This window comes from Tamandua tetradactyla, chromosome 3, assembly GCF_023851605.1.
Source record: "Tamandua tetradactyla isolate mTamTet1 chromosome 3, mTamTet1.pri, whole genome shotgun sequence".
NCBI lineage: Eukaryota > Metazoa > Chordata > Mammalia > Pilosa > Myrmecophagidae > Tamandua > Tamandua tetradactyla.
This window is the reverse complement of record NC_135329.1, coordinates 178,128,742-178,155,437: the sequence shown is the minus strand read 5'-3', so window position 1 is coordinate 178,155,437 and position 26,696 is coordinate 178,128,742. Positions and strand designations below refer to the sequence as shown.

The 26,696-nt window shown below is 37.7% G+C and overlaps 1 protein-coding gene and 1 pseudogene across 20 annotated transcripts in view; both read right to left on the bottom strand.

The window, feature by feature from the left end:
• NBEAL1 (neurobeachin like 1) overlaps positions 1 to 26,696 on the bottom strand; it is a 312,588-nt gene that overhangs the window by 87,203 nt on the left and 198,689 nt on the right. For 19 of the 20 annotated variants that reach the window (XM_077154757.1, XM_077154758.1, XM_077154760.1 and 16 more), the window contains 2 exons: positions 17,958 to 18,263; positions 17,723 to 17,872 (listed from right to left, as the gene is read on the bottom strand). The exons of the other annotated variant lie outside the window; for it this stretch is intronic. In XM_077154757.1, the coding sequence (XP_077010872.1) occupies positions 17,723 to 17,872; positions 17,958 to 18,263 (456 nt within the window). The remainder of the gene's footprint in view (positions 1 to 17,722; positions 17,873 to 17,957; positions 18,264 to 26,696) is intronic. 20 annotated transcript variants of the gene reach the window in all.
• LOC143677992 (mitochondrial nicotinamide adenine dinucleotide transporter SLC25A51-like) lies at positions 647 to 6,014 on the bottom strand (annotated as a pseudogene).

Genomic DNA, 26,696 nt, shown 5'->3' with positions numbered 1-26,696 from the left:
TTCATCACCTCGGAATTGTAAGCTTGTAAATTAATAAATTCCCATTGTTAAAAGCCTGCACATATCTGTTATATTTCATTTTGGCAGCCTAACAGACTATAACAACAGTCTTTATCATAATTAGTAATTCCATTTATCCTAGGGAAGTCACTCTGGATAAGCACAAAGATATGACTCTAAAGATGTCCAATATTATTTATAATAAAGAAAAAGATGTAAGTAAAGTAGGTCCAACAGTGAGAAACAAAATTAAACATGTTTATCATCATAACACAAAAGAATACTGTGCAGCCATATAATGGCATGCAAAATTGTCCACAATATATTTTAAATTAAAAAGTAAGTAGCAAATTAAATTGTCCAATTTTGGCTCAACCAAATATATACACAAGGGCACAAAGATATATACCAAAGAACTGCATCAATTTAATGACATAAGGAAATGCTAACAATGAGGTGAGAAAAACAGGATAAAATATCATATATGGTATAAGAACACATTTGTTTAAACACACACACACCATTTAAAAAAAAAAAAGGTCATAAGACAATACCCAAAATATTAACAGCACAATTACTGACTATGAGAGGATGAGTTTCAGATAAAAAAAAAATTTTCCTTATCAACTGAAACTTATTCCTATAATTTAAATAATTAGCCCAAATAAAAATAAAATGATTTTTAGACCTTTAGGCAGCATTTAAGATCTAAACGCTTTGCTTTACAGTATGGAACCTAGAGTCCAAAGAGATTAAGTAGGTTGTCCCCAAGATAATACAGTTAATAAGTCTTATATCTGGTATTAGAAATCAGATTTCCTAACTTGGCCCCTTCAAATAAACAGAGGGTAAAATGGCAGAAATAATATTTTTAGAAGCCTTAGAGACAATAAAAACTTAAGTCAAAATTTTTTTTACCATTTATTGTTCTCTGTTAGCTTTTTAAATATATATATATACACAATTCTGTTTTATTGCATGGTTCACAATATATAGCATGTAATTATATAACCAACTGTAAGTTAAGATGAATATTGACTATTCAGACAAAAACACCAAATTTGTCCCACCCATAAATGAAACAAATAAGACAGAAAGATGTCACCATATAAAAGTTGTGTTTAGTCTGTGGTGCAGTCCTGAGGACTCATACCGTCTCTAATTCTGTTTATATTGTGTCCATATGTACTACTGGTAGCATCAGACATGAAGTATAAGAAGCAAAACCCAAAGTATCCTGTGTTCATGAGCAGTCTTTGCCACATATGTAGCAGAAAGGATACTTTTAAAGTTTTTCATATGAAAAGCTTTATTTATTACTTATTTTCTTACTTATTATAATACATTGTAACATATTTTACAGTTCAGGCAAAGCATTTGGCTTTCATAGATTCTGTTCAGTCTATGTCAAATTTAAGGGGTCTACAGGATACATAAAAACATTCCTGGTAATGTCTTTCCAGTTCAAAGATGTAAAACATGATAAGGAAGTAAAAAAATATTATAGGAGTTGAACAATAAAAATATTTGTTTTTAAATGCCATATATTTGAGACAGCATTTTCCTTAGAATTCTCTTGTATTTCACAAAAGTGTTTCCTATTACCTGCATGGAGTATAAGGAAAAAAAGTACTGTAGAGTGATCAAAGTTTTGGGAATAGATGGTGATGATGACAGCACAAGGTTGTAAGTATAATACCACTGAATTGTACACACAAAAAATGGCTAAAATGAGAAATTCTGTGTTATTACGTGTTACTAAAATGAAATTAAAAAAAAAAAAAAGGAAAACCATAGACCCAAGGCCCAGTGGAGTTCATTTTCAAGGCCAGACATTCCCCAGGGCTATCACTGCCATGTACTGTATTGGGCCACTGAGAAATGGCTGTGCATGTTCAGACAGCCAAACTAACACACACACACATATACACACACACATATGAAGGAGGGAGCAAAGTACCTTTCTCATACATTTCTGAAACTCAATTCCTTTCATATCCTGACTGTAATAGGCCAAAGGATGCTACTCACATTTATTTGGTATCAACTTCTCGTTTTCAGAAATCTCTGAATCTGTATCTTGGTTTTGAAAATAAACTGCCATTTCCAGCACAACACTATGAAACAGAACTGCTGTAAAGCTATTAAGCGTCATTACTGCCGGACAAATGCTTGATAATATTTCCTTATCTTTTATAGTTGGAAGATACTGCATTCAGAGGTAAACACTTTTTTAGACTATATGTCCATAATTTGAGTAAACAACTGATTGAGGCTCTGATTTTATTTTGATGGGCATATGTACAAATCCACATGCAGTTACCTAGAATGATGTAAAGCCGGTAATAAATCTAATTTCTCTATACCATGTCAGATGCTGGAAAATAATATCAGCTATATGATATTTATAGAGGTGGATTTCTTAAAAAGCAATAAGCTATTTTTTCCAGGATGTTTCACACATTTTATTATTTATCTAATTGGTGTATGAATCATTTTGCCTTTTTATCTGGAAAAAATATTCTAAAATTTGATTTTTCTGACAAATAAGTTTTCATCTGTATTAGGTAAGAAGTAAGTATGCTATCTAGCTATATCCAACACCTAAATTCAAAAATAACTCTTCAGTGATGCAACAGTGGTTCAGTGGCAGAATTCTTGCCTGCCATGAAGGCAACCTGGGTTTGATTCCTGCGGCCTGCTCGTGCCAAAAAACAAACAAACAAAAACTCTTCAAATAAATCTTATGCTTTTAAACTCTCATTATTCTATTTTTGTTTTTGTTGTTTACTTTCACACTCTTATTATTTTAATGATAACAATTGTAAATTCAGGTTCCCCAAATGTCAAAATACCAAAAGCTTCTATTTTCAAGAGTAACACAAAAAGAAGGCTAAAAAAACAAACAAAAAAAAAAAATGAAAGCTAACACTGGGATGGAAGCTATCTTGCATTTTTTCCCCCTTACAACATTTAGAAACCAGGAAAAAAAATATGGGCTCTATTAATAGACTTCCAAACTAAAAACATGTGGAAGTATTTTGTTTTAAGGAACAATCCAAGGGAACAGGATACTACTCAAATATGACAAAACTACTCAAGGAAAAAACAAACCAAAGCTTCTTTGCACCAATTCAAAGAAATAGAGTTAACCAGAGTTGGTCTATAAGCAATTACCAAGAAACTTCTTAACAGGATCAAGTGTCAATAACAAAATTTAAATCCTCTATCTTTAGGCAGTAAACTAAATGAAATCAATAAAAGGGTATTTTAGAAGTGTTTACAGTCACCTTCAGAATGAAATGGCAAACTTTCTAACTCAGAAAACAAAAGGGGATCTTTCATAATCTGCTTTATTCTAAAATATCTAAATAGAAACAGTCAGGATAATATATCAATAGGTCCTATTTTAAAAACTAATATAAGCCATTTATCACAACAAGCCTATACCTAATAAGCTGCTTTTCTTCACTGTTTTGCTATGTTTTAATGTGTATATGCTCAAGTTTAACAAAGACTTTGCAACTCCTCTGAAGAGCAGAGAAGCAAGAAATGGAGTAACAAAAATAAACCTAAGAAGTCATGGGGTTCTGAAAACCTTTTCTCTGGTCATGGCCACTTATGCTTCAATACAGAAGGTCAGAGTGTTTTTTGAAAAAGAACAATCTTGACTAGTAGGTTTTTGTGTCAAAGGACATAGATAGCTTTTAATCAGACTATTAGTCTAAAGCTCTTGGTAATAATTAAAAAAAAAAGAAAAACTCTAATTTTCCTACAGAAACTTTCTATTTTGTTATTGTTGGTACTTAAAGAAAACAGTTCTGCCCATAATTTACTGTACCCTGGACTTATGATTCATATCAACTTGTATGTGGCCAATTAGAAACCAGGACATAGCACATTTTTCTTAGGTCTATGTGATTGATAAATGACACTTAACTAATGAATTCTTTCATATAACCTTTAACATGAATTCTTAAATTGCACTGATTATGCCCCAAGATATGAGGGACCGATGATAATTCAGATGGGCACCTCTGCAAAAGTCTGTCAGTTTCCCATCCTGTTCTAAGCAATTTTTTTTGGAAAACCTTGGGGAAAGACTGAAATTCTCTACCAGTTTAAGACTGCACACGAGTCTTTACAACATTAGTGGTAAAAAGAAGAATCCCAACATCATACTCATTAGCTGTCCACAGATAAAATCACTGACCAAATGAGCACTATGAGTCATTGCAGTAGGCAAATACTCCTTAATGGGACCTCGAAGGTGAAAAAATAAAGGACATTGCTGAATCTCTTACAGAACAGAATGGGCACCACACTTTGGTGATATTCTCCAGTTCCACAGGATTTCAGATAAGTGTTTATAAATTTCTTATGATGCTTGTGGTTTTGAAGCAATATTTGAACTCTTTCATATGAAGTGAAAACTGCTTTGGTTGTCCCTGCAAGTACTGCCACCACGCTAGGAGTTACAAACTCTGGAGTGCTGACATGCTCACAGAGAAGGCAAGTAAAATCCTCATACAGACCAAACATAAGGGCCAGTGTAGTTGTCTTCTGCATTAATGGGGGAAGGATTCTGCAATACAAATTACAGAATCTGTCCCTCCTCAACTGAAGTATTGCTTGACGGGTTTTGACTCCATATAGCTCTTGCCAAAAGAGCACCTTCTGAATAGAAAAAGTGATTGCTATATTGCTGAAAGCTGCACAGCAGCCACACAAATAGTGCTTCATTTCAACAAACATTTGTAATATAAGGTGATATATCTTGTTTTAAAGATGTTATGATCTGTGACCTTTTTTCATGGCTTCTGAATCCATCATGTTGCTTTAGAACTTTCTTCTTCATGAAGGATTTTTTTTTAACTGTGACTTTATCTGAATGTAGCTTAGCACACTCAGGGGATAGGGATAAAGCAAAAACCATCTCTTGGTGTTCCAAAAATCTGTTTCACTGTAACACCATCTGGGCCTGATGGTAGCTTTTTGATATCTTTCCCAATTTCACCCATTCTTAATGTCTTTTAGGTTCTCTTCAGGAGACAACTGTGTTAACTGAATTTCCCATTGCCGCAGATGTCACAACCCATGCCTGGTAGCCCACTCACAGGTCAGAGAGCGAGTGAGGCAGTGAGCCAGAGCCCCCTGTTAGCTTTTTGATTATATACTCTTTTTTATTTTTTCAGGGCAACCTAGTCTACCTTAAATTAATACTTACACCACTTCGGAAAGAATGATGGATACTTTAATAGTTTAACTCCATTTAATTCCCTCTTACCTTCTGTGTTTTTGGCATACACTTTACTTCTATAAATGTTTTAACCCTAAAACACATCGTCATTATTTTGAATCAAAATCATTCATTCATATTTCCTTATATACATCTTTCCTGAAGTTCTCTATGCTTCTATTTGGGTCTAAAGAAGGCCCTTTAATAGTCCCTCTTACCTTTCTTTTCATTATCTAAAATGGCTTTGTTTTGCCTCTATTTTTCTTTCTTTTTAATGCAGATTATGGCTTTACAATTATAGCAATATTTAAATTAAAATAACATTAACTGTTCATAATTACAATGTATTTCGACTGATAATGTATTCTACTTTGCTTACATTTGGGGAGTTTGCTCAAGAAAAATGTAGGATTTCTATATATTTTTTGCATTTGAAGTTTTTGAAATTTTTCTCTACTTGTATTTGAACTTTTTCTTCTGACCATTTCATAAATAAAATTTCAAACTTTTCTAACAAGTTGGCCAAGCTCAAGGCCTTTTTTAATCTAAATAACAAACTTAGTTACTTCTCTGATACAGTATTTTGCAAAGTTCCTAAAAAGAAACAGTTCTTAATGATGAATAGTAACTACTTCAGGCATGATTACTTTTGGGATACCTGGCCACTTTTAACAAAAAGAAACTTTTTCTAGGGCAGCCAGTCCAACTCCTAAAGACTAAGACATCTTTTGTTTTTTAATTTATTTATTAATTAAAAAAATTAACAAATGAAATAATTAACATAGATAATCAGTAATTCACAATATCATCACTTAGTTGCATATTCATCATTTCTTAGAACATTTGCATCTATTTGCATCCATTCAGAAAAAGAAATAAGACTAAGACATCTTTAAAACAAACTTCTTTAAAGGCACTTTAGGCAGCCATTTCCATTTTATACAGCTGGATGAGAACTGAAGGAACCTTAAATTTGCAGGTCCTCAGCCTTGAAGTCATTAACTGTTATGATTTTTGGAAAGGTTTTTAGCTTGGATAAAGGGCTTGGTTTTTGTTGAAGCTGAACAGTCTATTGTACAAGATAAATACAAACATCTCCAAGGTAGGTATAAAGTTCTCTGGCTTCAGGGCTGCTATTTATGTTACAGATAACATATAAGTTATCTGAGAACACATGATGATGCTGAAAGACACCCCAAGGCCCATGTCTCCTGATCTCTGTTATAGCTGACAGCTCACTATTCACTACAGCACACTGGCAAAGAGCATGGGGAAGCCATGGTGTCATGAAAGGAAGATGTTTTAGATTTCTAACACATGTATTGATTCTTCTGTCGTTACAGTTGAATTTGATCATGTCAATAACTTAGGGCAGTTGGTCTATTACTGGACAAGAAAAATCTGAGTTATTTGCATTCTGCCTAAAAACACTTCTACTGTAAAGCCATAAATTATGCCTAAATGCACCTTCCTTCCTATCTTCCTACTTATCTACCTATCTTACTACATTTCTTTCTATTCTCATTCTCTCCTCCTCCCTCTTTCTCCCCCTCTCTTCCTTTTCTTTCCCTTCCTTCCTCTCTTTCTCTCTCTCTGCTGAACTATTTATCATTCCAATTTCTGAACACTTGAGTTTAGGTTGTAAAGTTCATGCTCCTTGAATGCAGAATATTGCCATGTATATTTTCTAAGAACAAGGACAGTCACTTATGGAACCAACTTAAGTACAGCTATTAAGTTCAAGAAATTTAAGATTGATAAAATGCTTAGACTCTATTTTCCAATTTCTTTCATGACCCAATAACATCATGAGTCTTTTCTCCTCCCTTCCTCCCTTGTTAGATGCCATCCAAGATAATATACTGCATTTAAATGTCATTCTCTCTTTAGTGGCACACTCCTTTTTATTTTTTCTTAATTGTGGGAATCTATATACAACAGTTTTATAAACTCTCCATCTCAAACTTTCCAAACGATACCATTCAATGGGACAAATAATATTTACAATGTTGTGGTACCCTCACCACCTTCCATTACTAAAACTTTCTGATCTTCACAAACAGAAATGCTACACCCATTATGCATTACTGCCCCACTCCTCCAAACCACCCCCTACTCCACCCCAGCAACTTGTAGAACTTGTAGTCTAATTTCTTGTTTCCATGAGTGTGCCAGTTCGAACGTATTATGTACCCCAGAAAAGTCATGTTTCAATTCTGCTTCAATCTTGTGGAAGCAGCCATTTATTTTAAACCTGATTAAATGTTGCAGGCAGAAACGTTTGATTAAATTATCTCCAGGGAGATGTGACACACCCAATTATGGATTTAACCTTTGATTAGATGGAGATATGACTCCACTCAATCCAGGTGGGTCTTGATCAGTTTACTGAAATCCTTTAGAAGAGGAAACATTTTGGAGAGAGACACAAATGACAGAAACAACAGAGCCAATGGAAACTTCAGAGCAGAGCCTACAGAAATGACAGAACTGACAGAGAAAGAGCTGACACAGATGCTTGGAACCTAGCAGACATTACCATGAGATGTTAAGCAAGTTAGAACCTGGAGAGAGCCAGGGGAAACCAAGATATGAAAGCCAGCCCTGTAGAAGCAAAGTGAGGACCCTCTCAGGAACAGAGGCTGAAAGCAAAGGAGCCCAGGAGTAAGGGACCAGTAGATGCCAGCCACATGACTACCCAGCTGAGAAAGGTGTTCCTGACCCATTAACCTTTCTTAAGATATCTCTCCCTGGATGCCTTAGGTGGGACATTTTTATAGGTAGGCCTAGAACTGTAAACCTGTAACTTATTAAATTCTCCTTTTTAAAAGCCATTCTAGTTCTGATATATTGCATTCTGGCAGTTTGCAAACTAACACCATGAGCTTTCATAATATCTGCTATTTTCCTGTAGTTACCAGGGGGCTTAAATCTAACATCCTAAATCAATAACAATTTCATTTTTTTCATTATGACTCAACTTCAATGGTATACACAAATGATATTCCTATATTCCTTTATGTAGTTTTGTCACAAATTACATATTTCTACAATGTGAGTCCAAAACCATTGATTTATCATTACATTTTATGCATTGACCTTTTAGATCCTGTAGGAAATAAGTGGAGTTACAAATCAAAAGTACATTAGTCTTGGTATTTATATTTACCCATGCCATTATCTTTACCAGAGATCTTTATTTCTTCATGTGGCTTCAGTCATTTGTCTAGTGTCATTTCCTTTCAACATGCAGAAGTCCCTTTAGCATTTCTTATAGGGGCAGTCTAGTGGTGAGGAATTCCCTCAGCTTTTGTTTATCTGGGAAGGTATTAATCCCTCTTTCATTTTTGAAAGATATTTTTGCCAGATACAGAATTCTGGGTTAGTAATTTCTTGCTCTCAGCACTTTAGATATGTCTTCCTGTTGTCTTCTGACCTCTAGTTTCCAATGGAAATTAGCACCTACTCTTATTGAAGCTCCTTTGTATGTAACACATTGTTTCTCTCACAGCTTTCAGAATTCTCTCAATCTTTGGCATTTGACAATTTGATTATAGCACAGTTATAATTACATAAATCATAACAGTTTGATAAGAGTGGGTCTATTTGGATTAATCCTATTTGGGGTTCACTGAGCATCTTGGACGTTGTGTATCATGCCTTTCCTTAAATTTGGGAAGTTTTCATCTACTACTTTGAATATCTTCTCTGTTCCTTTCTCTATTCTCCTCTTGGGGCTTCCAAATGCATATATTGGTACGGCTGATCATGTCTTACAAGTTCCTCAGTTTCTGTTTACCTTTCTTTGTTCTTTCCTCCTTCTGCTTTTCAGACTTGATGATTTCAATGATCTCATTTTCAAGTTCACCAACTCTTTCTTCTGCCAGCTCCAACCTGCAGTTGAACTCCTCTAGGGAATTTACAATTTTTGCTACTGTGGTCTTCAATTTTTTTGTTCCTTTACAGAATTTCCTTCTTTTTCTATCATTTTCCTGATTTCCTTTAGTACATTGTCCATGTTTTCTTTCAGCTCTTTGAGCTTCTTAGGACTATTAACAACACAAAAAAGCTTTATTCACACACCATACAATCCAATGCCCATACAATCCATCCAAAATGTACAATCAATGGCTCTTAGCATAATTACAGAGCTGCATTTTTCATTGCCAAAATCAATTTTAGAACACTTTTATAGCTCCAAAAAAGAAAAACCTCATGCCCTTACACATCCCTGTTATTGACACTTAGCATTGGTGTGGTATCTTTGTTACAAATGATGAAAGAACATTTAAAATATTACTGTGAACTACAGTCCATAGTTTGTATTAGGTACAATTTTTCCCACATACACCCTATTATTAATACCTTATAGATATGACATACATTTATTCTAATTCACGGAAGAACATTTGATTTGTACTATTAACTATCTTCATCATCTACAGCAGGGTTTACTATGTTTCACAGTCCCTTGTTTCACCCTCTAGCTTTACTTCTAGTGATAATAAACAACCCTAACCTTCCCCTTTCAACCACAATCACATATGATTCAGTGCTGTTATTGCACACGTGATAATGTGCCACCATCACTTTTATCCATTTCCAAACATTTACAATCAACCTAATTTTAAAAGTCTGCACAAATTAAGCATCAGTTCCCCATTCTTTATCCTCATTCTACCTTCTGGCATCCTATATTCTAGATATTAATAGCATGAACTTGCTTATTATATTTAGTTCATGTGAATGAGCTCAAACCATATTTGTCCTTTTGTCTCTGGCTTATTTCACTTAATATGATGTCTTAAAGTTTCATCCATGTTGCCGCATGCATCAGGACTTCATTTCTTCTGACAGCTGAATAATATTCCATTGCAGTACATTCCACATTTTGTTTATCCATTAATCAGTTGATGGACACTTAGGTTGCTTCCATTTTTTAGCAATTGTGAATAATGCCGCTATAATCATTGGTGTGCAAGTGTCTATTTGCGTACTTGCTTTCAGTTCTTCTGAGTATATACTTAGTAGGAGGACAGCAAGATCGTATGGCAGTTCTATAAATAGCTTCCTGAGGAATCATTAAACTGTCTTCCACAGCAATTGCACGATTTTACTTTCTAACCAGCAGTGAATAAATATTCCTATTTCTCTACAACTTCTCCAACACTTATAATCTTTAGTTTGTTTCATAATGGTCAATCTAGTAGGTGTATACTTCATTGCTGTTTTGTTTTGATTGCATTTTCCCTAACAACTAGTGATGTCGAGCATGCGCTTTTAGTCATTTGCATTTCTTCTTTGGAAAAATATCTATTCATATCTTTTGCCCAGTTTTAAATTGGGTTGACTTCTTATTGTTGAGTTGTAGGATTTCTTTACATATTCTAGATATTAAACCCTTATCAGATATGGTCTCTAAATATTTTCTTCCAGTGAGTAGGCTGCCTTTTCATTTTCTTGACAAAGTCCTTTGAGGTACAAACGTATTCAATTTTGAGGATGTCTCACTTATCTATTTTTTCTTTCATTGCTTGTGCTTTGGGTGTAAAATCTAAGAAACCATTGCTTATCACAAGATCTTGAAGATGTTTCACTACATTTTCTTATAGGAGTTTTATGGTTCATATATTCCCTAGAGCTAAAAACAGACTTCACTGAACACCTGGAAGAACAAGAAAGAGAACAGCAAATAAATCCCAAACAAGGAAAGGAAAGAACCAACAAAGACTGCTTCTTATATTTAGGTCATGGATCCATTTTGAGTTAATTTTTATTAATTTGAGAAAGGGGTCTTCTTTGATTCTTTTGGATGTGGACATCCAGTTCTCCAAACAATTTATTGAAGAAACTGTTCTTCCTCAGTTGAATGAACTTGGCAGCCTTTTCTAAAATCAACTGCCATAGATCTGAACCCTCAATTGAAGTCCATAGATCAGTCTGGCAGTACCATTCACCTCTCTGGCTTTACAATCTGCTCTAAAATCAGGAAGCATGAGTCCTCTCATTTCATTTTCCTTCCTCAAGATGTTCTTGGCTATCTGAGGCCCTTCCAAATAAATTTGATGATTAGCTTTTCAATTTTTGCAAAGCAAGCCTACATTGGAAATTTGGAATTTTAATTTAAAGTCAGGAATTGTGAGTCCTCCAACTTCATTCTTTTTCAAGAGGTTTTGGTTATTTGGAGCCCTTTAACCTTCCCAGGAAATTTGACAACTGGCTTTTCCATTTCTGCAAAATAGGTTGTTGGAATTTTGACTGGGACTGTGTTGAATCTGTCAATCAATTTGGGTAGAATTGACATCTTAACAGCATTTAGCCTCCCAATCCATGAACATGGAATGTCCTTCCATTCACTTAGGTCTTTTAAAATTTCTTTTAGCAATGCATTGTAGTTTACTGAATACAGGTCCTTTGCATCCCTGGTTAAGTTTATTGCTAGATATCTGATTCTTTTAGTTGCTGCTGTAAATGGATTTTTTTTTCTATGTCCTCTTCAGATTGCTCATTACTACTGTAGAGAAATACTATTGATTTTTGCCTACTGATCTTGTACCCTGCCACTTTTCTGAACTCATTTATTGGGTCTAGTACCTTTGCTGTAGATTTCTTGGGACTTTCTAAATACAGGATCATGTCATGTGCAAACAGTCAAAGTTTTACTTCCTCCTTTTGATTTGGATGATTTTTGTTTTCTTGCCTAATTGCTCTAGCTAGAACTTCTCACATAATCATTCTTGAAATGATGAATAGATTTCACCTGTGAAGCATTTGTTCCTGGGTTTTTTTTATTGGGAGGTTTTTGATGACTAATTCAATATCTTTACTTACAATTTGTTTGTTGAGGTCTTCTATTTCTTCTGAAGTCAGTGTTGGTTGTCCAATGTTTCTAAGAAATTGCCGATGTCACCTAAGTTGTCTAATTTGTTGGCGTACAGTTTTTCTTAGTATTATCTTATGATTTTTTTTATTTCTATAAATTTGGATGATTTTTCTTCTAGCTCACTGATCCTTTCTTCTGCCACTTCAAATCTGCTATTGTATGCCTCTAGTGTATTTTTAATTTCATATATTGCATCTTTTTATTCCCATAAGATCTGTTATTTTTCTTTGTATGCTTTCACATGCTTCTTAATGTTCACCAGTATCTTCTTAATATCCTTTATCTCTTTAGCCATCTCCTTGAATTGACTTATGAGATTTGTTGGAACATCTTTGATTGGTCGGTCCAAATTCTGTATCTCTTCTGACTTTCTAATTGTTCCTTTTGGGGCCATATCTTCCTGTTTCTTAATATGGCTTGCAATTTTTCCTGATATGTGGGCATCTGTTTATCTCGATGGGTTTATTCTTAAGGTTGGTTTTTCTCTCTTGTCTAGGATTTTGTTGTTGACGGAGTTTGTGTTAAGGTTCTTCTTTAACAGATGGTTCATCCACATTTTCCAGCCAGAACAGGGTCAGGTACCTGCAGAGGGGGTGCAGACCAGATCCAAAGGGCCCTGTGGAAATGATCAGGAAAGAATCCACAAAGCCTTTTTTTTTCTCCTTCAGTTTCCCAAGGCTGTGTTTCCCTGGCCTGCCCAGAAGATGACACCCTTCTGCAACCTATCTCCCTCAGCCCTAAGAAAGGAGGATATTTTTAGCCTTTTGCCAGCTGTGACGCGGTGGAAACAATGGCATAGCGGTGCCTGATCAGGATGGGCTAGAATAGTGGAATCCAGTGGCCTAAATTCCGTTGCCAATAGCTGAATCAGTACTGGGCTGTGTCCCCTCTGTACTTGGGACAGAGGACTCCCATGGCTGTTTCAATCCACAGCAGCCTGCCAGACAGGGATCGGACTGCCTGCCAATTCCTGTTTGGTGGGTGAGGGGTGGGCATGAAGAGTTGCAGCTGGAAGTACTCATGGTTCTCTACTGTGGTTTCTTGGTCTCTTCATCTTGCACTTCCCTGAGTGTTGCACAGAATTTATATGGTCTCTGGAGCCTCAGAAGAGTTGAATCACACAGTTCACTTGCTGTTTTGGGGAGCAGTGAGCCCTGCATCTCCTTTCCTATTCTACCATTTTCCTGGAACTTTAGGACCATATAATTTTTTAAGTCTCAGTGTGTCCCAGGTATGATCCTTCTTACTGATGGTTTTTAATGTTTATATCTTCTCTTTTCATGGACCATCACTTCCATGTATGATTTCTGACCTTTTGTTGATACTTGAGCTTTTGATATCTTAAAGTATCATTGCTGGAATTTAGACTCTCAGATGCCTGTCCCTTAAAATTTTATCCAGCCAGTGATATGACAAAGCATTCCTTGATCACCACAGGTTAACCAAAAAAAAAGAAAAAGGAAGGAAAAAAGCAAATACTTTTGCCAGTCTTTGCAGACTGGCTTGTGTGAATGCTCTCATTCAGGGATTATCTACACAATCAGTTTAGCAAATAGGTCAAGACCAAAGAATAGGGGCCATACTAATCCCTTTTGGGCATGAGTCTTGTCTGAGGCATTCACTTTGGGCCTGAAAATTCCCCCATTTACATGAATATATGAATGTCCCTTCTTTCCTAGGAAACAGTTTCCTCACAGTCAGGGCACTGCACTATATTTCATATAGCCAGCACGCAGCCCCAGGCAACATTCTTTAGGAGAGTTTTGTGAGTTGCCTTCTACAACAGGGCAGGTTCTGGGATGACAATTCCGTCAGACCACCACCAAACAGATTGTGCCAGACATACATGCTTTTATAGAAGGGATGAGGTTTGCTCCGCTCATCCCAGATTAGGACCACAAGTCCGTACTGGAGCATGAGCCAGCTCCCCGCTGAGCTAATGAGGAGTGGTAGAGGGGCCATCCAGGGCTCCAGGAGATCTTACTGCTTTACTCAGTTTAAATTTTCATTAGAAAAGTTTTAGGCTTACAGAAAAATCATGCAGAAAATACAGAGGTCCTCTATGCTACCCCCACCATTATTAACACTTTGCATTAGTGTGGTACCTTTGTTACAACTGATGAAAGAATATTATAATTGTACTATTAACCATAGTAACATAGACACATTAGGGCTCAGCTCACTTTGTTTGTTTCTATTTTAATCTTTTTTCGTGTAACACACAGACAACTTAAAATTCCTCCTATTAAGGACATTTAAATAGAAATTAAGCGGCATTAATTACATTCACAATGCTGTGCTACTATGATCATAATCCATATCAAACTTTTCTATCATCCCAAACAGAAATTTAGTATCAATGAAGCATTCACTGCCCATTCCCTACCCCCACCCCAGTGTCTGGTAAACTGTATTCCAGTTTCCGACCCTATGAATTTGCTTATTGTAACTATTTCATGCCAGTGAAATCATACTGAATTTTCCTTTTATGTATGTTTTTTCACTCAACAGCAAGTTAAGGTTTCTGAATCAGAACATCATTTCTTTTTATGGATGAAATAATATTCTGTTGTATGAATATACCACATTTCATTTGTCCATAGATCTTTGCTGATAAAAATGTGGGTAACTTCCATCTTTTGGCTATTCTGAATGATGCCACTATGAACACTGATGTACAAATATCCACCTTCAAGAGTTCTATGCCTATGAATGGGATTGCCAGATTATTGGTAATTCTATATTTAACTTTCTGGGGAACTACCAAACTGTTTTCAAAAGCAGTGGCACCATGTTACACACCCTGACAATGAATGAGTGTTCCTATTTCTTCACATACACTTACTTTTAATTTTGTTCCCAATAAGTATGTTTTTATTTTCTAATCAGAACCAGATATTAACTGAACAAACAGAAGTGCCCAGATAGTATTCTGGAAAAAAAAAGAAAAGAAAAAAAATTTTTTTTCACAGATCTGGTTAGTAGGTGGTTTCTCAGAACATCTTTCTCATCATGTAAATATTTGATGGATATCTAAGAAACAATCTTTCCTTGAGCAGCATTACTCCCAGAAGTCCATGGCTGGGTCCATCTTGGGGCATATGAAATTAGTATGGTCCAGAGAAAATGTTTTTTCTTGATTTAATGTTTCTAAATATTAATTCTAGGGTGGCTGATTCAAATTTGAGATAAATGCCTAGACTATGATTAAATAAAATTTTTGTTCCAATTCCTCAAAGAACTTTGCAACTATAAGGGCTTTGTAAGACACACTCAGCATTCATGAGTTTTACTTTTCTTTTCTTTTAATTTACATTAGGATGTAGTATTATTTTTCTTTTTTTCAATAAAGCCATTCTAATGGGTATGAAATGGTATCTCATTGTGGTTTTGATTTGCATTTCACTAATGGCTAATGATGTTTAGCTTCTTTTTATGTGTTTTTATTGACATTTGTATATCTTCTTCAGGGAAATGTCTATTTAAATCTTTCACCCAGTTTTAAAATTGGATTTTTTGTCTTTTTGTTGTTTAGCCATAAGATTTCATATATATTAAGCCCTGATAAGATATAGGGTTTCCAAATATTTTGGTGTTAATTCTTAAGATGTTTGGTAAAATTCATCAATGAAGCTGTCTGGTTCTGGGCATTTTGCTGTTTGGAGGTTTTTGATTATTGATTATTTTAGTTTGCTAAAGTTGCTGAAATGTGATATCAGAAATGGGTTGACTTTTAACAATGGGGATTTTTTTCGTTTATGAGCTTACAGTTCTGAGGTCATGAAAATGTCAAAATCAAGGTAGCATCAGGCAATTCAGTGATCCTGGAATCTTCTGTAATGTGATAAGGCACATGGCAGCATCTGCTGGTCCTTCTCTCCTGGGTTTCACTGCTTTTAGCTTCTGGCTGCTCTGTGGCTTTCTTTCCGAGCTTCTGTTCATGTCCTTCTCTCTTAGTTTCTGTGCTTTCTCTCTATTCCACGCTCTTCTGAAGGCTCCACCAAGAAGATTAAGACCCACCAGGGACATGCCTCCACTGAAACAATGTAATTAAAAGGAAAAACCAGGCCAATTTTCCACATTTAGTCTGGATATCTCCAAGCTTTTCACTTTCAAATTCTACCTTCCATCTGACCTCAGGTCTCAATTTTGTGAAGTTCTCTGCCACTTTAAAACAAGGACCACTTTTCTTCCATTTGCAATGACACCTTCATTGTTTCTATCTAAGGCCCCATTGGAAATATCTTTAGCATCCATATTTATACCAATGGTCTCTTCAAAGCAATCTAGGCCTTTTCCACCAACTGCCTCTCAATTACTCACACCTCCATTCATTAGCTAATCACAAAGCCTTTAAGTAATTTTGGTATTTGTAACAGAAGCACACCACTCTTCTGGTACCAAAATCTGCTTTAGTTTGCTTAGTTGCTCAAAGCAGATACCATAAAACAGGTTGGTTTAAACAATGGGAATTTACTAACTTACAAGTGTATAGTTTTAAGACTATGAAAATGTAAAGATCAAGGTGCTATGGAAAGCAATGTTTTCTTCCCAAAGACTGGCTACTGGTGATCCCGGACGGGTCTGTCACATGGCGACTTCTGCAGGTCTCTCACTTCTCTTCTGGGTCTCACTGCTTTCAGCTTCTTGCTTCCATGGTTTTTCTATCTCTTTGTCTGAATTTCATTTTCTTACAAAGGGCTCTGGCAAGAGGGCTAAGACTCACCCTGAATGATGTGGGCCATATATTAATATAAGTAGCCTCACCAAAAAAATTCTACCTACAATGGGTCCACACCCACAGGAATGGTTTGGCTTTAAGGATATGATTTTGGGGGTACATACAGCTCCAAATTACCACAGGAACTTTTACTACAAATTTGATTTCTTTAATAGATACAGGACAAGTCAGTGTATCTATTCATACTTGAGTTACTTTTGGAAACTGTCTTTCAAGAAATTGGTCGACGCCATTGGTCCAAGTTTCCAAAATTTATGTGTATAAAGTTATGGTAGTATTCCTATATTATCATTTCGATATTTGGTGTGAGTAGCAATATCCATCTTTATACCTGATACTAGTAGTTTTTTATTTCCCTTTTCTTTTTTTTTTTTTCTCTGTCAATCTGGCTAGATGTTTATCAATTTTACTGATATTCTGAAGAACCAGATTTTGGACTTGTTTTTAATTTCATTGATATCTGCTCCTTATTGATTTCTTCTTTGTGCTTGCTGTGAGCCTACTTTTCTTTTACTACTTTGTTAAGATTTGAGTTCTTTCTTCCTTTCTAATGTAAGAACTTAATGTTATAAAGTTCTCACTAAGCAGTGATATACATCCAGTCTCCTTAGAGATAATTACTAATGTACTATCAGCTTCATAAACTTTTTACATAATCAACTAATATAGACTATTTTGCTGTTACTTCATTTTAATTATTATTGTTCACAGGTTTTCTTTTAATTCTGACATAATTTTCAGAGAAAAAAACAGAAGTACTACTTGTTTTAAAATTTAAGACTTTGAATCACTCTCATTTGAATAAATGCTTATAATCAACATGAATACCATGATCCAAAAAGCATATAATAAATTTTACCTGAAATTTGAGCTTGCTTTCTCCTCCTTCACGATCTCGTTTATGCATATTGACCATTAAGGCTTCATAACAATCCTTCCAATAAAGTGCCATGTTCTCATGACCATCATAAAATTTATGGGTTTCATACTGCTTCATATAAGGCACAATCTTACATAAAAAATATATATAATGATATTTACTTCCACGAAAATAATAGAAAAAAATATCACTCTAAAAAAAAGATAAAACTTACGTATTTTTCAATGTAAACTTGCCATTCATTCGTACTGCAATATTCTTGAAAATCTTCAAAAAATGAGGCGCTACCATTGGTAAGAGGTAAAGAAGGAAGATGCAAGTTCATGAAGAGAAGTTCATAAATTTTGGAAAGCAGTGTACGGACAAGGGGAATCAGAAATGAATAGATTTCAGTCTGTTCCTTGATGGACTGACGTAGAACATGTTCTAGCTTCCCTAAAATGTAGCAAGCTTCATCCTGATTTTCAATCACTTTTGTCTGAAGAAGAGTATTTAGTTTAGCTGATGCCACTGCACAAACCTGAAGGAAAGATAATTTAGGTAAGAAACAGCTTACTGAAGAAAAAAGGGCAGACATTTAGTGAAAGAAAAATTTTATCTGGTTCCTCTTAAAGTCTGATGTTGTTTTTAATCCACTCCAGTCTTTCCTATAGTTTACAAAGGATAAGAGAATGACCCATCTCTGCTCTAACAATATATACTAAAAAATGCAACCCTTTGCTACAGTGACTAGTTCAGGTAACTCATCTCAAAGGCAGTCAACTTACGTCATTGCCTCAATCACATGGATTTATTCAGGGTTGGGCCTATCAGTGTAAGTTTAGAACTTTTACATAATAACTGTGAAGAACTGTGAAGAGTCTCAGATTTTACCTTATTTACCTTATTTCCAAGCTCACAAGTTAGCCTGTCACAGTTTCATGGATGCTGACAGAAGATAATACACTCCTGGGTTAGAGACAAAGATATACAGTAATAGTTGCAAAATAACAGCATTTGTTCTGGTTCCCCAAACCCCAATTCATGCAGGGAGAGATAAGAGGACTAGAAATGCCTGTACACATAGTGACTATATTAGAGGAGAGGAACCCTAAGCAGAGGGAACCCAAATCTTTTATTTTGTACAGGAAACCTGCCTAATCTTTGCCTTAGAGACAGACATTACCTTTTATTACACACTGGACAGTAAATGAACCTTTCCTTTGCTCTGAAGAGATACTACCTCTATCTTCCAATGTTGCTAACTATATAAACATCCTTAAACAATAGGTTATAAGAAAGCAGACAGTGCCTCTGCTCACAAGACATGCAGAAATATAACAGACCCATGAAGAACAAAGACTATGGAAAGAAGTGCTACCTTTCCCATGATATGAATAAGAAGCATATAGTCCCGAATGCTATTGGCAGTCATATTGTGGCCAGAAGGGAAGCTAGCTTAAGAAAGACTTAAGGATAATCAAGAGTAATACTGTAAAAACAGCAACTAAAGGGAAATGGAGCCCTGACTGAATTATGCCTTAGAATCATTCTAACTATGGATTCTTAAATTATATGAGCTAATAAATCTTCTTACAAAGCCAATTTGAGTTGGGGTTTCAGATATTTGGTACCAAAAGCATTCCAATACATAAAGGACAGGAACATAGGGGACCAAGACCTGAATCAAAACTGAACCACCCATAAAGATTCCAAAGAAAATGCACATTCAGGGCACATGCCCAGGCAAAAGAATACTCTGTATCACTAATAAACTTTGACCTCAAATTCCAATGTTGAAAGGCAAATTAGTTCATGAGGGGGCCTCTTTTTGTCTAGGTTAGAATAAGAGAGAAGAACAAATTATCAAACACTGATTCTACTTAAAGAATATTTATGGGAGTTCCGGGAAGATGGCAGAATAGGATAGGCTGAGTTCACCACTATTCCAAGAAACAGCTAGAGAAGTGACAGGAAAACAACTGGGACAGCGATTCCAGGGTGTAAGTGACCTGTGAGGATCTTCTACACCACATAGGGAGGCCCTCGTTGCAAAAGCTGAAGAACTGAGATAAAGAGGACTGAAGACCACCCAGCTAGTGCAAACATCCTAATGCACCTCTTTCCAAATGAAGGCCCTGAGCCCCTAGGAGCACACAGACAGTGAAATGGCGACTAGACAGTAAGTCAAGCCATGTTCTTTGAACACACTACACCCACGCATGCCGACCCCACCTCGCGACCCATGATTACCCCCACATGCCCACACATGAACCCTGTCATCTGCTCCACCCAGGGTGCACCAAGCATCCCCCCCCGACCTCCTCCCACGCATCCCCAGCCACATCCATGCCCCACATGCACACCTGTCCCAGCCTGACCCATCTCTCCTGCACAAATGCAGTCTCGCCCTGTCCCTCCTGAGATACAGTCCCTATACCCCCACCTCCCCACTGCAGGCAGACACCTGCACATCCAGGCTGCAGGCACTCACCTTCATACCTGGGCCACACCTACCCTCAGCCCATATACTTGTGCAGCCCCACAATGCACCCCCTGAGCTCTACACCCATGTACATCAGCATCCAGACCCCTAGACCCATGCAAGCACACATCCCCACCATGCCCCATCAGCTCTGGGCAAGCGCTGACCTGCGCATCCAGATGACACTCATCCCCAGCCCATAGGCACAATCCCACTCAGGAGGGACAGGGCAAGACTGCGTTAATTTACAGATTCAACACAGTACCAATCAAAAGTCCAATAACCTATTTAGAAGACTTGGAAAAGCTACTTACCCAATTCATCTGGAATGGAAAGAGACCCTGAATAGCTAAAAGCATCCAAAAGAAGAAGAACAAAGTGGGAGGATGTGCCAATTTGAAAGCATCGTGTCCCTAGCAAAGCCATGTTTTAATCCTGGTTCATCTTGTGGAGGCAGCCTTTCTTTTAATTCAGCACTGTAGGTTGGAAACTTGATTAGATTATCTCCAGGAGATGTGTCATGCTCAACTGTGGGTATGAACATTTGATTAGAGAGAAATGCGACTCCACCAATTCTAGGTGGGTCTTGATTTGTTTACTGGAATCATTTAAAAGAGGAAACATTTTGAAGGAAACTCCAGATAGCCAAAAGAATACAGAGCACATACAGACAGAGACCTTTGGAGATGAGGAAGGAAAACACACCTAGGGGAGCTTCATGAAACAAGAGGCCTGGAGAGAAAGCTAGCAGATGTTGCCATGTTTGCCATGAAACTTTCCATTCAGAGAGAGAAACCCTGAACTTCATCAGACTTCTTCAACCAAGGTATCTTTCCCTGGATGCCTTAATTTGGACATTTTTATAGAATTTTTTTAATTGGAATTATTTTCATGGCCTTAGAACTGTAAACTTGCAACTTAATAAATTCCCCCTTTTAAGAGTCGTTCCATTTCTGGCATATAACATTCCCACAGCTTGCAAACTAGAACAGAGGATTTTAAACTTCCTAATTCAGAACCTCCAGATTTTAAAACTTATTATAAAGCCACAGTGGTCAAAACAGCATGGTACTGCCACAAAGATAAATGTATTGGTCAATGGAATCATATTTAGAGCAGAGAAACAGACTCCAAATCTATGGTCAACTGATCTTCGACAAAGTCCCCAAATCCAACAAACTGGGACAAAATAGTCTTTTCAATAAATGTTCATGGGAAAACTGGATATCAACAGCCAAAAATGAAACAGAACCCTTACCTAGGGTGTTATATAAGAGTCTACAAACCCTTACCTAGGATGCTATTTAAGATTCTATAAAGGTTCCATGTACTAGGGTAACACTCTAGAAACCTACAACCCCCAGATGGGTCCCTGGACCAGAGAAGTCCTGAAATGTAGAGCCTCTGCAGAACATCAGCTAGTTCCATTCCTCTATTTCATATTATTGACAGCCCTTTCCAACATGAAAAAGTTAGAATGGGCATAACCCAAATACCCCTTAAAGAGTGGGAGAAAGATCAAAGGTGATGGTGGAGTTATACAGAGAAGGTAGGATTTAACAAATGAGTATGACTGCTTTTGGTCTCCAGTATCTTAGAGCAGCTAGAAGTAAAAACAAAATTGTGGAATTGTAACCCATACCAAACACTGAAATCTGTTCTACAACTAATTGTTGTGATGTGCTTTGAAATTTACTGTTTTTTTGTATATGTGTCATTTTTCACACAAAAAAAGAAAAAGTCAATTGTGATGATAAATGCATAGTATATGATATTGTGAACTACTGATTGCACACACTGGATGATTACATGGTACGTCAATATATAATATATATCAATAATAAAAAAAGAACATATTTGTGCCAAAAGTTCAGGGCAGTGATACAAGTCTTTACAGACCAAGGTAACAAGAAAAGACCTCAAGCAATCTTCCTATGCAAGTCTCAATGAGGCAGACAGCATCAGAGGTAAGGATCTTATAAGAGGGCTCATAATTTTAACTAATCAAATAGGATGTAAAGCTTCTCTACCCTCCCCAGACTTTTCTTAAAGCCCCCCCCCCAATTAATTTTTGAATCTGATAAAGAGCCAAATTCCACTAGAGGTCAGTAAATTTTAAAAAAGAAATCATAAAATTCCTTCATCCAGGAAATGCCAATGCTAATATTGATTCTGGAGCTTTTTTGTTAATTATTTTTAAAAAAACTGTTTACAGTAAAAACAGAGTATCTAGTGTCTTTTGCTTAATATTGTGGAATCAGATAAACTATAAGGTTATATCTGTACTCAAACATGTAAAAATACTCTTAATGAATACATACTAATTTATCTGATATTTGCAGATACATACACATACCCAAGACATACACACATATAAGTATGACTTCTGCCCTTCTCCATTAGACAGCACACTGCATTAGGGTCACCTGAAGAGCTGAAATATAAACTGATGCCCTTTTCATCTTCCGCTCACCACCTACTATTCTGATTTCATTATTACTGGTGATGTTATACTCAGGTATTTCTAAAATGCTCCTTTAGGTGATCTCACATGCAGCCAGAGATGAGAATCACTGAATGAGCTAAGATAACTGGGGGAGTAGAGACCCAAGAAAACTGGAAATCACATGCTGCATCTAAATGTATCAACAACCATCCAGGCATGTTTTCAAGACATGCTGGGATGAGACTTCTGGGAAGACAGCAGAATAGGATGGGCCAAGTTCATCCTTGTTTCACAGAACAACAACAGAAGTGACAGAAAATTGACTGAGACTGAAGTTCCAGGGTATGAGGGACAGAGCACATCTACACTATATAGGGAGGTCCTGGATGAAAACACAGAGAAATTGGGACAGACAGAACACGGTGAATGTGTTCAGTCATGACTCCACAGAGACAAGCAGTGGTACGTATGAAAGTGTGGGACCAGAAAGAGCACAGCGCCCCTAGGTTCCAACCTACCCCTGCAGCTAGCCTGGGAGATGTTCCCTCTCAGTTCCACAGCTGGGAGCTCCTGTGGGGAACCTGGAAGCCAGCAGGCTTTCCTTCTCTGCACAAAGAGTCCATTCAGCCAGTTCACAGTGCCTGCTCCTGACCCCTGAAACAGGTTACTGTGGGTGACTGGTTTTATGGCAGAGACTGGGAGGCCCTCCAGGGAGGAGGAGGAGATGCAGAGTGGAGCTGGTCTGACAATTGGCTGGTGAAAGAGACTGGCTGGGTAGCAATACTGCTCCCCTTTCCCCATGGAGACCTGGAGACCTTGGGTGTGCACAGATGGAGTGGTGGGGACCGGAAAGCATGGCAAGCTGTGAGCCATGTACTGAGCTGGAGGTTGCCAGACATTTCCACGATAGTGGGCAGAAGCAACTGAAATACCCAGTCCCACAGCCCATGGTCATTCCAAGTAGGAGCTTGGGGGCCACCAGACTCATCAAGCCCACAACAGATTCTCCGCTGAACTGCCCACGTCCCAGACCAAGGGTTCAGCAGACCTGGTTGGAACTGGACCGGGTCTCGATTTACCTCAGCAGGTTCAGAGAGGTGGCCTGAGGGAAAGAGGTAGCCCAAGAGTGCTTCTGCTGAGTAGAAACAAAAAATGTAGTCTGGCAAACTGTCCATCTGCCTAGCTTTTAACAAAGTAAACCTGCTCTGCCTGCATAACACAGGATGTCCAAGACTTGGTCTGGTGGGGAATTCCTGACAAATCAAGTGCAAAAGGAGACCTTTACTGCAAACCCAAGCAAACACAAAACCTTAGATGAGTGAAGGAAATCAACTTTCAAAATAACCTTATCAAGATAATCAAATGCCTTGAAGCCAACAAAAAAATCACAAAGCACATGAAGATGCAGGCAGGTATGACCCAGCCAAATGACCAAGTTAAAAGCAGAGAAGACACAGAATTTGGAATCTAATCAAAGATGTTCACACAATTCTCCTAAACAAATTCAGTGCTTTGGCTAACAACATAAAGGATATAAAGAATTTGAAAGAATAAATAGAAAAAAGCAGATCTCACAGAGATGGAAGATACTGTAGACCAAATTAAAAATATACCAGAGACACAGCAGCAGCAGATCTGAAGAGGCAGAAGAATCAGTGAACCAGAGCAGAGGACAACTGAATTTGCGTGCACAAAAGAACAAATGGCAAGAAAGATGAAAAATTGGAATTGGATCTCAAGGAAATGATAATACACAAATATAAGAATCATCAGTGTTGTCCCAGAAGAACAGAATAATAAAGAGCTAGGGAAATTAGTTGAAGAGATAATGGGGGAAAATTTCCCAAGCCTTATAAAAGACAGAAATTACGTATATCAAAGAAGCCCAATGAACCTCAAGTAGAAAAAATCCAAATAGGCCTACTCCCAAGACACATACTAATCAGAGTGCCAAATGTTGAAGAGAAGCAGGATCTCCTGACAGCAGCAAGAGAAAAACGATTCACCACATACAAGGGAAATAACATAAGACTGAGTTAGGACTACCCAATAGGCACCATGGTGGCAAGAAGGCAGTGGTATGATATATTTAAGATCCTGAAAGAGAAAGGCTTCCAGCCAAGAATTGTTTATTTAGTTAAACTGTCCTTCAAAAGTGAGGGAGAGATTACAATTTTCAAAGACAAAAAAAGGCTGAGAGAATTTGTCAACAAGAGACCTACTCTAAGTCTTGAGGGCAGGGCCAAGATGGAGGCTTAGTAAGGTACGTGCATCTTAGTTCCTCCTCCAAAGCAACTACTAGGTGAACTGAAACAGTGCAGAACAGCTCCCGGGGCTACAGCAGGGAATGGACACACAGCGTACCCCAGTCTGGACTGGCTAGTCTGACTGCGAGACTCGGCTACGGTGAGATCCCCGAGCGGCGCGCGATTTCCCGAGCAGCGGCAGCTGTGGTGGCCGGAGCTCCTCCCTTCCTCCTTCGCGGGCCGGCTGAGAGTCTCGGAGAGGCAAGTTTCCCAAGCCGAGGCGGCCGGCGCCACTCTTTTGCGGGCGGCTTCCTGGTCCGGCTACGAGTCTCGGATCAGAGGGCTACCCAAGCCGAGGTGGCCCTCCCCCGTGGGCGGCTTCCTGGTCCGGTGGGGAATTCCCCAGGCTGCGGCGGCCGGTGACCGACGCCCCTCCCCCACGGGCGACTTCCTGGTCCGGTGGCGAATTCCCCGGGCCCACTGCGGCCGGCGACCAGCCACAGGGTCCCCTCAAGCCGCGGTGGCTGACACCCCCACCATGCGTGGCCCCCCGAACCAACGGAGAGAATTGGATCGGAAATGCCCAGGCCGCAGGGATTGGTGACCGGGGGAATCCCTTCCAAACACGTGAGACAAACGTGTGCCACGAGCGCCACCTACTGGGCAGGATAAGAAAAACAGAACCCAGAGATTTCACAGAAAAATCTTACAACCTTGTTGGGTCCGAGACCCAGGGAAATCTGACTAAATGCCCAGACGCCAGCAGCAGAAGATAACGGTCCACGCTCAGAAGATTGAGAATATGGCCCAGTCAAAGGAACAAACCAACAGTTCAAATGAGATACAAGAACTGAGACAACTAATGCTGAATATATGAACAGAAATGGAAAACCTCTTCAAAAATGAATCGATAAATTGAGGGAGGACATGAAGAAGACATGGGCTGAACATAAAGAAGAAATAGAAAAATTGAAAAAACAAATCACAGAACTTATGGAAGTGAAGGATAAAGTAGAAAAGATGGAAAAAACAATTGATACCTACAATGATAGATTTAAAGAGACAGAAGATAGAATTAGTGATTTGGAGGATGGAACATCTGAATTCCAAAAAGAAACAGAAACTATTGGGAAAAGAATGGAAAAATTTCAACAGGGTATCAGGGAACTCAAGGACAATATGAACCGCACAAATATATGTGTTGTGGGTGTCCCAGAAGGAGAGGAGAAGGGAAAAGGAGGAGAAAAACTAATGGAAGAAATTATCACTGAAAATTTCCCAACTCTTATGAAAGACCTAAAATTACAGATCCAAGAAGTGCAGCGCACCCCAAAGAGATTAGACCCAAATAGGCGTTCTCCAAGACACTTACTAGTTAGAATGTCAGAGGTCAAAGAGAAAGAGAGGATCTTGAAAGCAGCAAGAGAAAAACAATCTGTCACATACAAGGGAAACCCAATAAGACTCTGTGTAGATTTCTCAGCAGAAACCATGGAAGCTAGAAGACAGTGGGATGATATATTTAAATTACAAAAGAGAAAAACTGCCAACCAAGACTCCTATATCCAGCAAAATTATCCTTCAAAAATGAGGGAGAAATTAAAACATTCTCAGACAAAAAGTCACTGAGAGAATTTGTGACCAAGAGACCAGCTCTGCAAGAAATACTAAAGGGAGCACTAGAGTCAGATACAAAAACACAGAAGAGAGAGGTATGGAGAAGAGTGTAGAAAGAAGGAAAATCAGATATGATATATATAATACAAAAGGCAAAATGTTAGAGGAAAATATTATCCA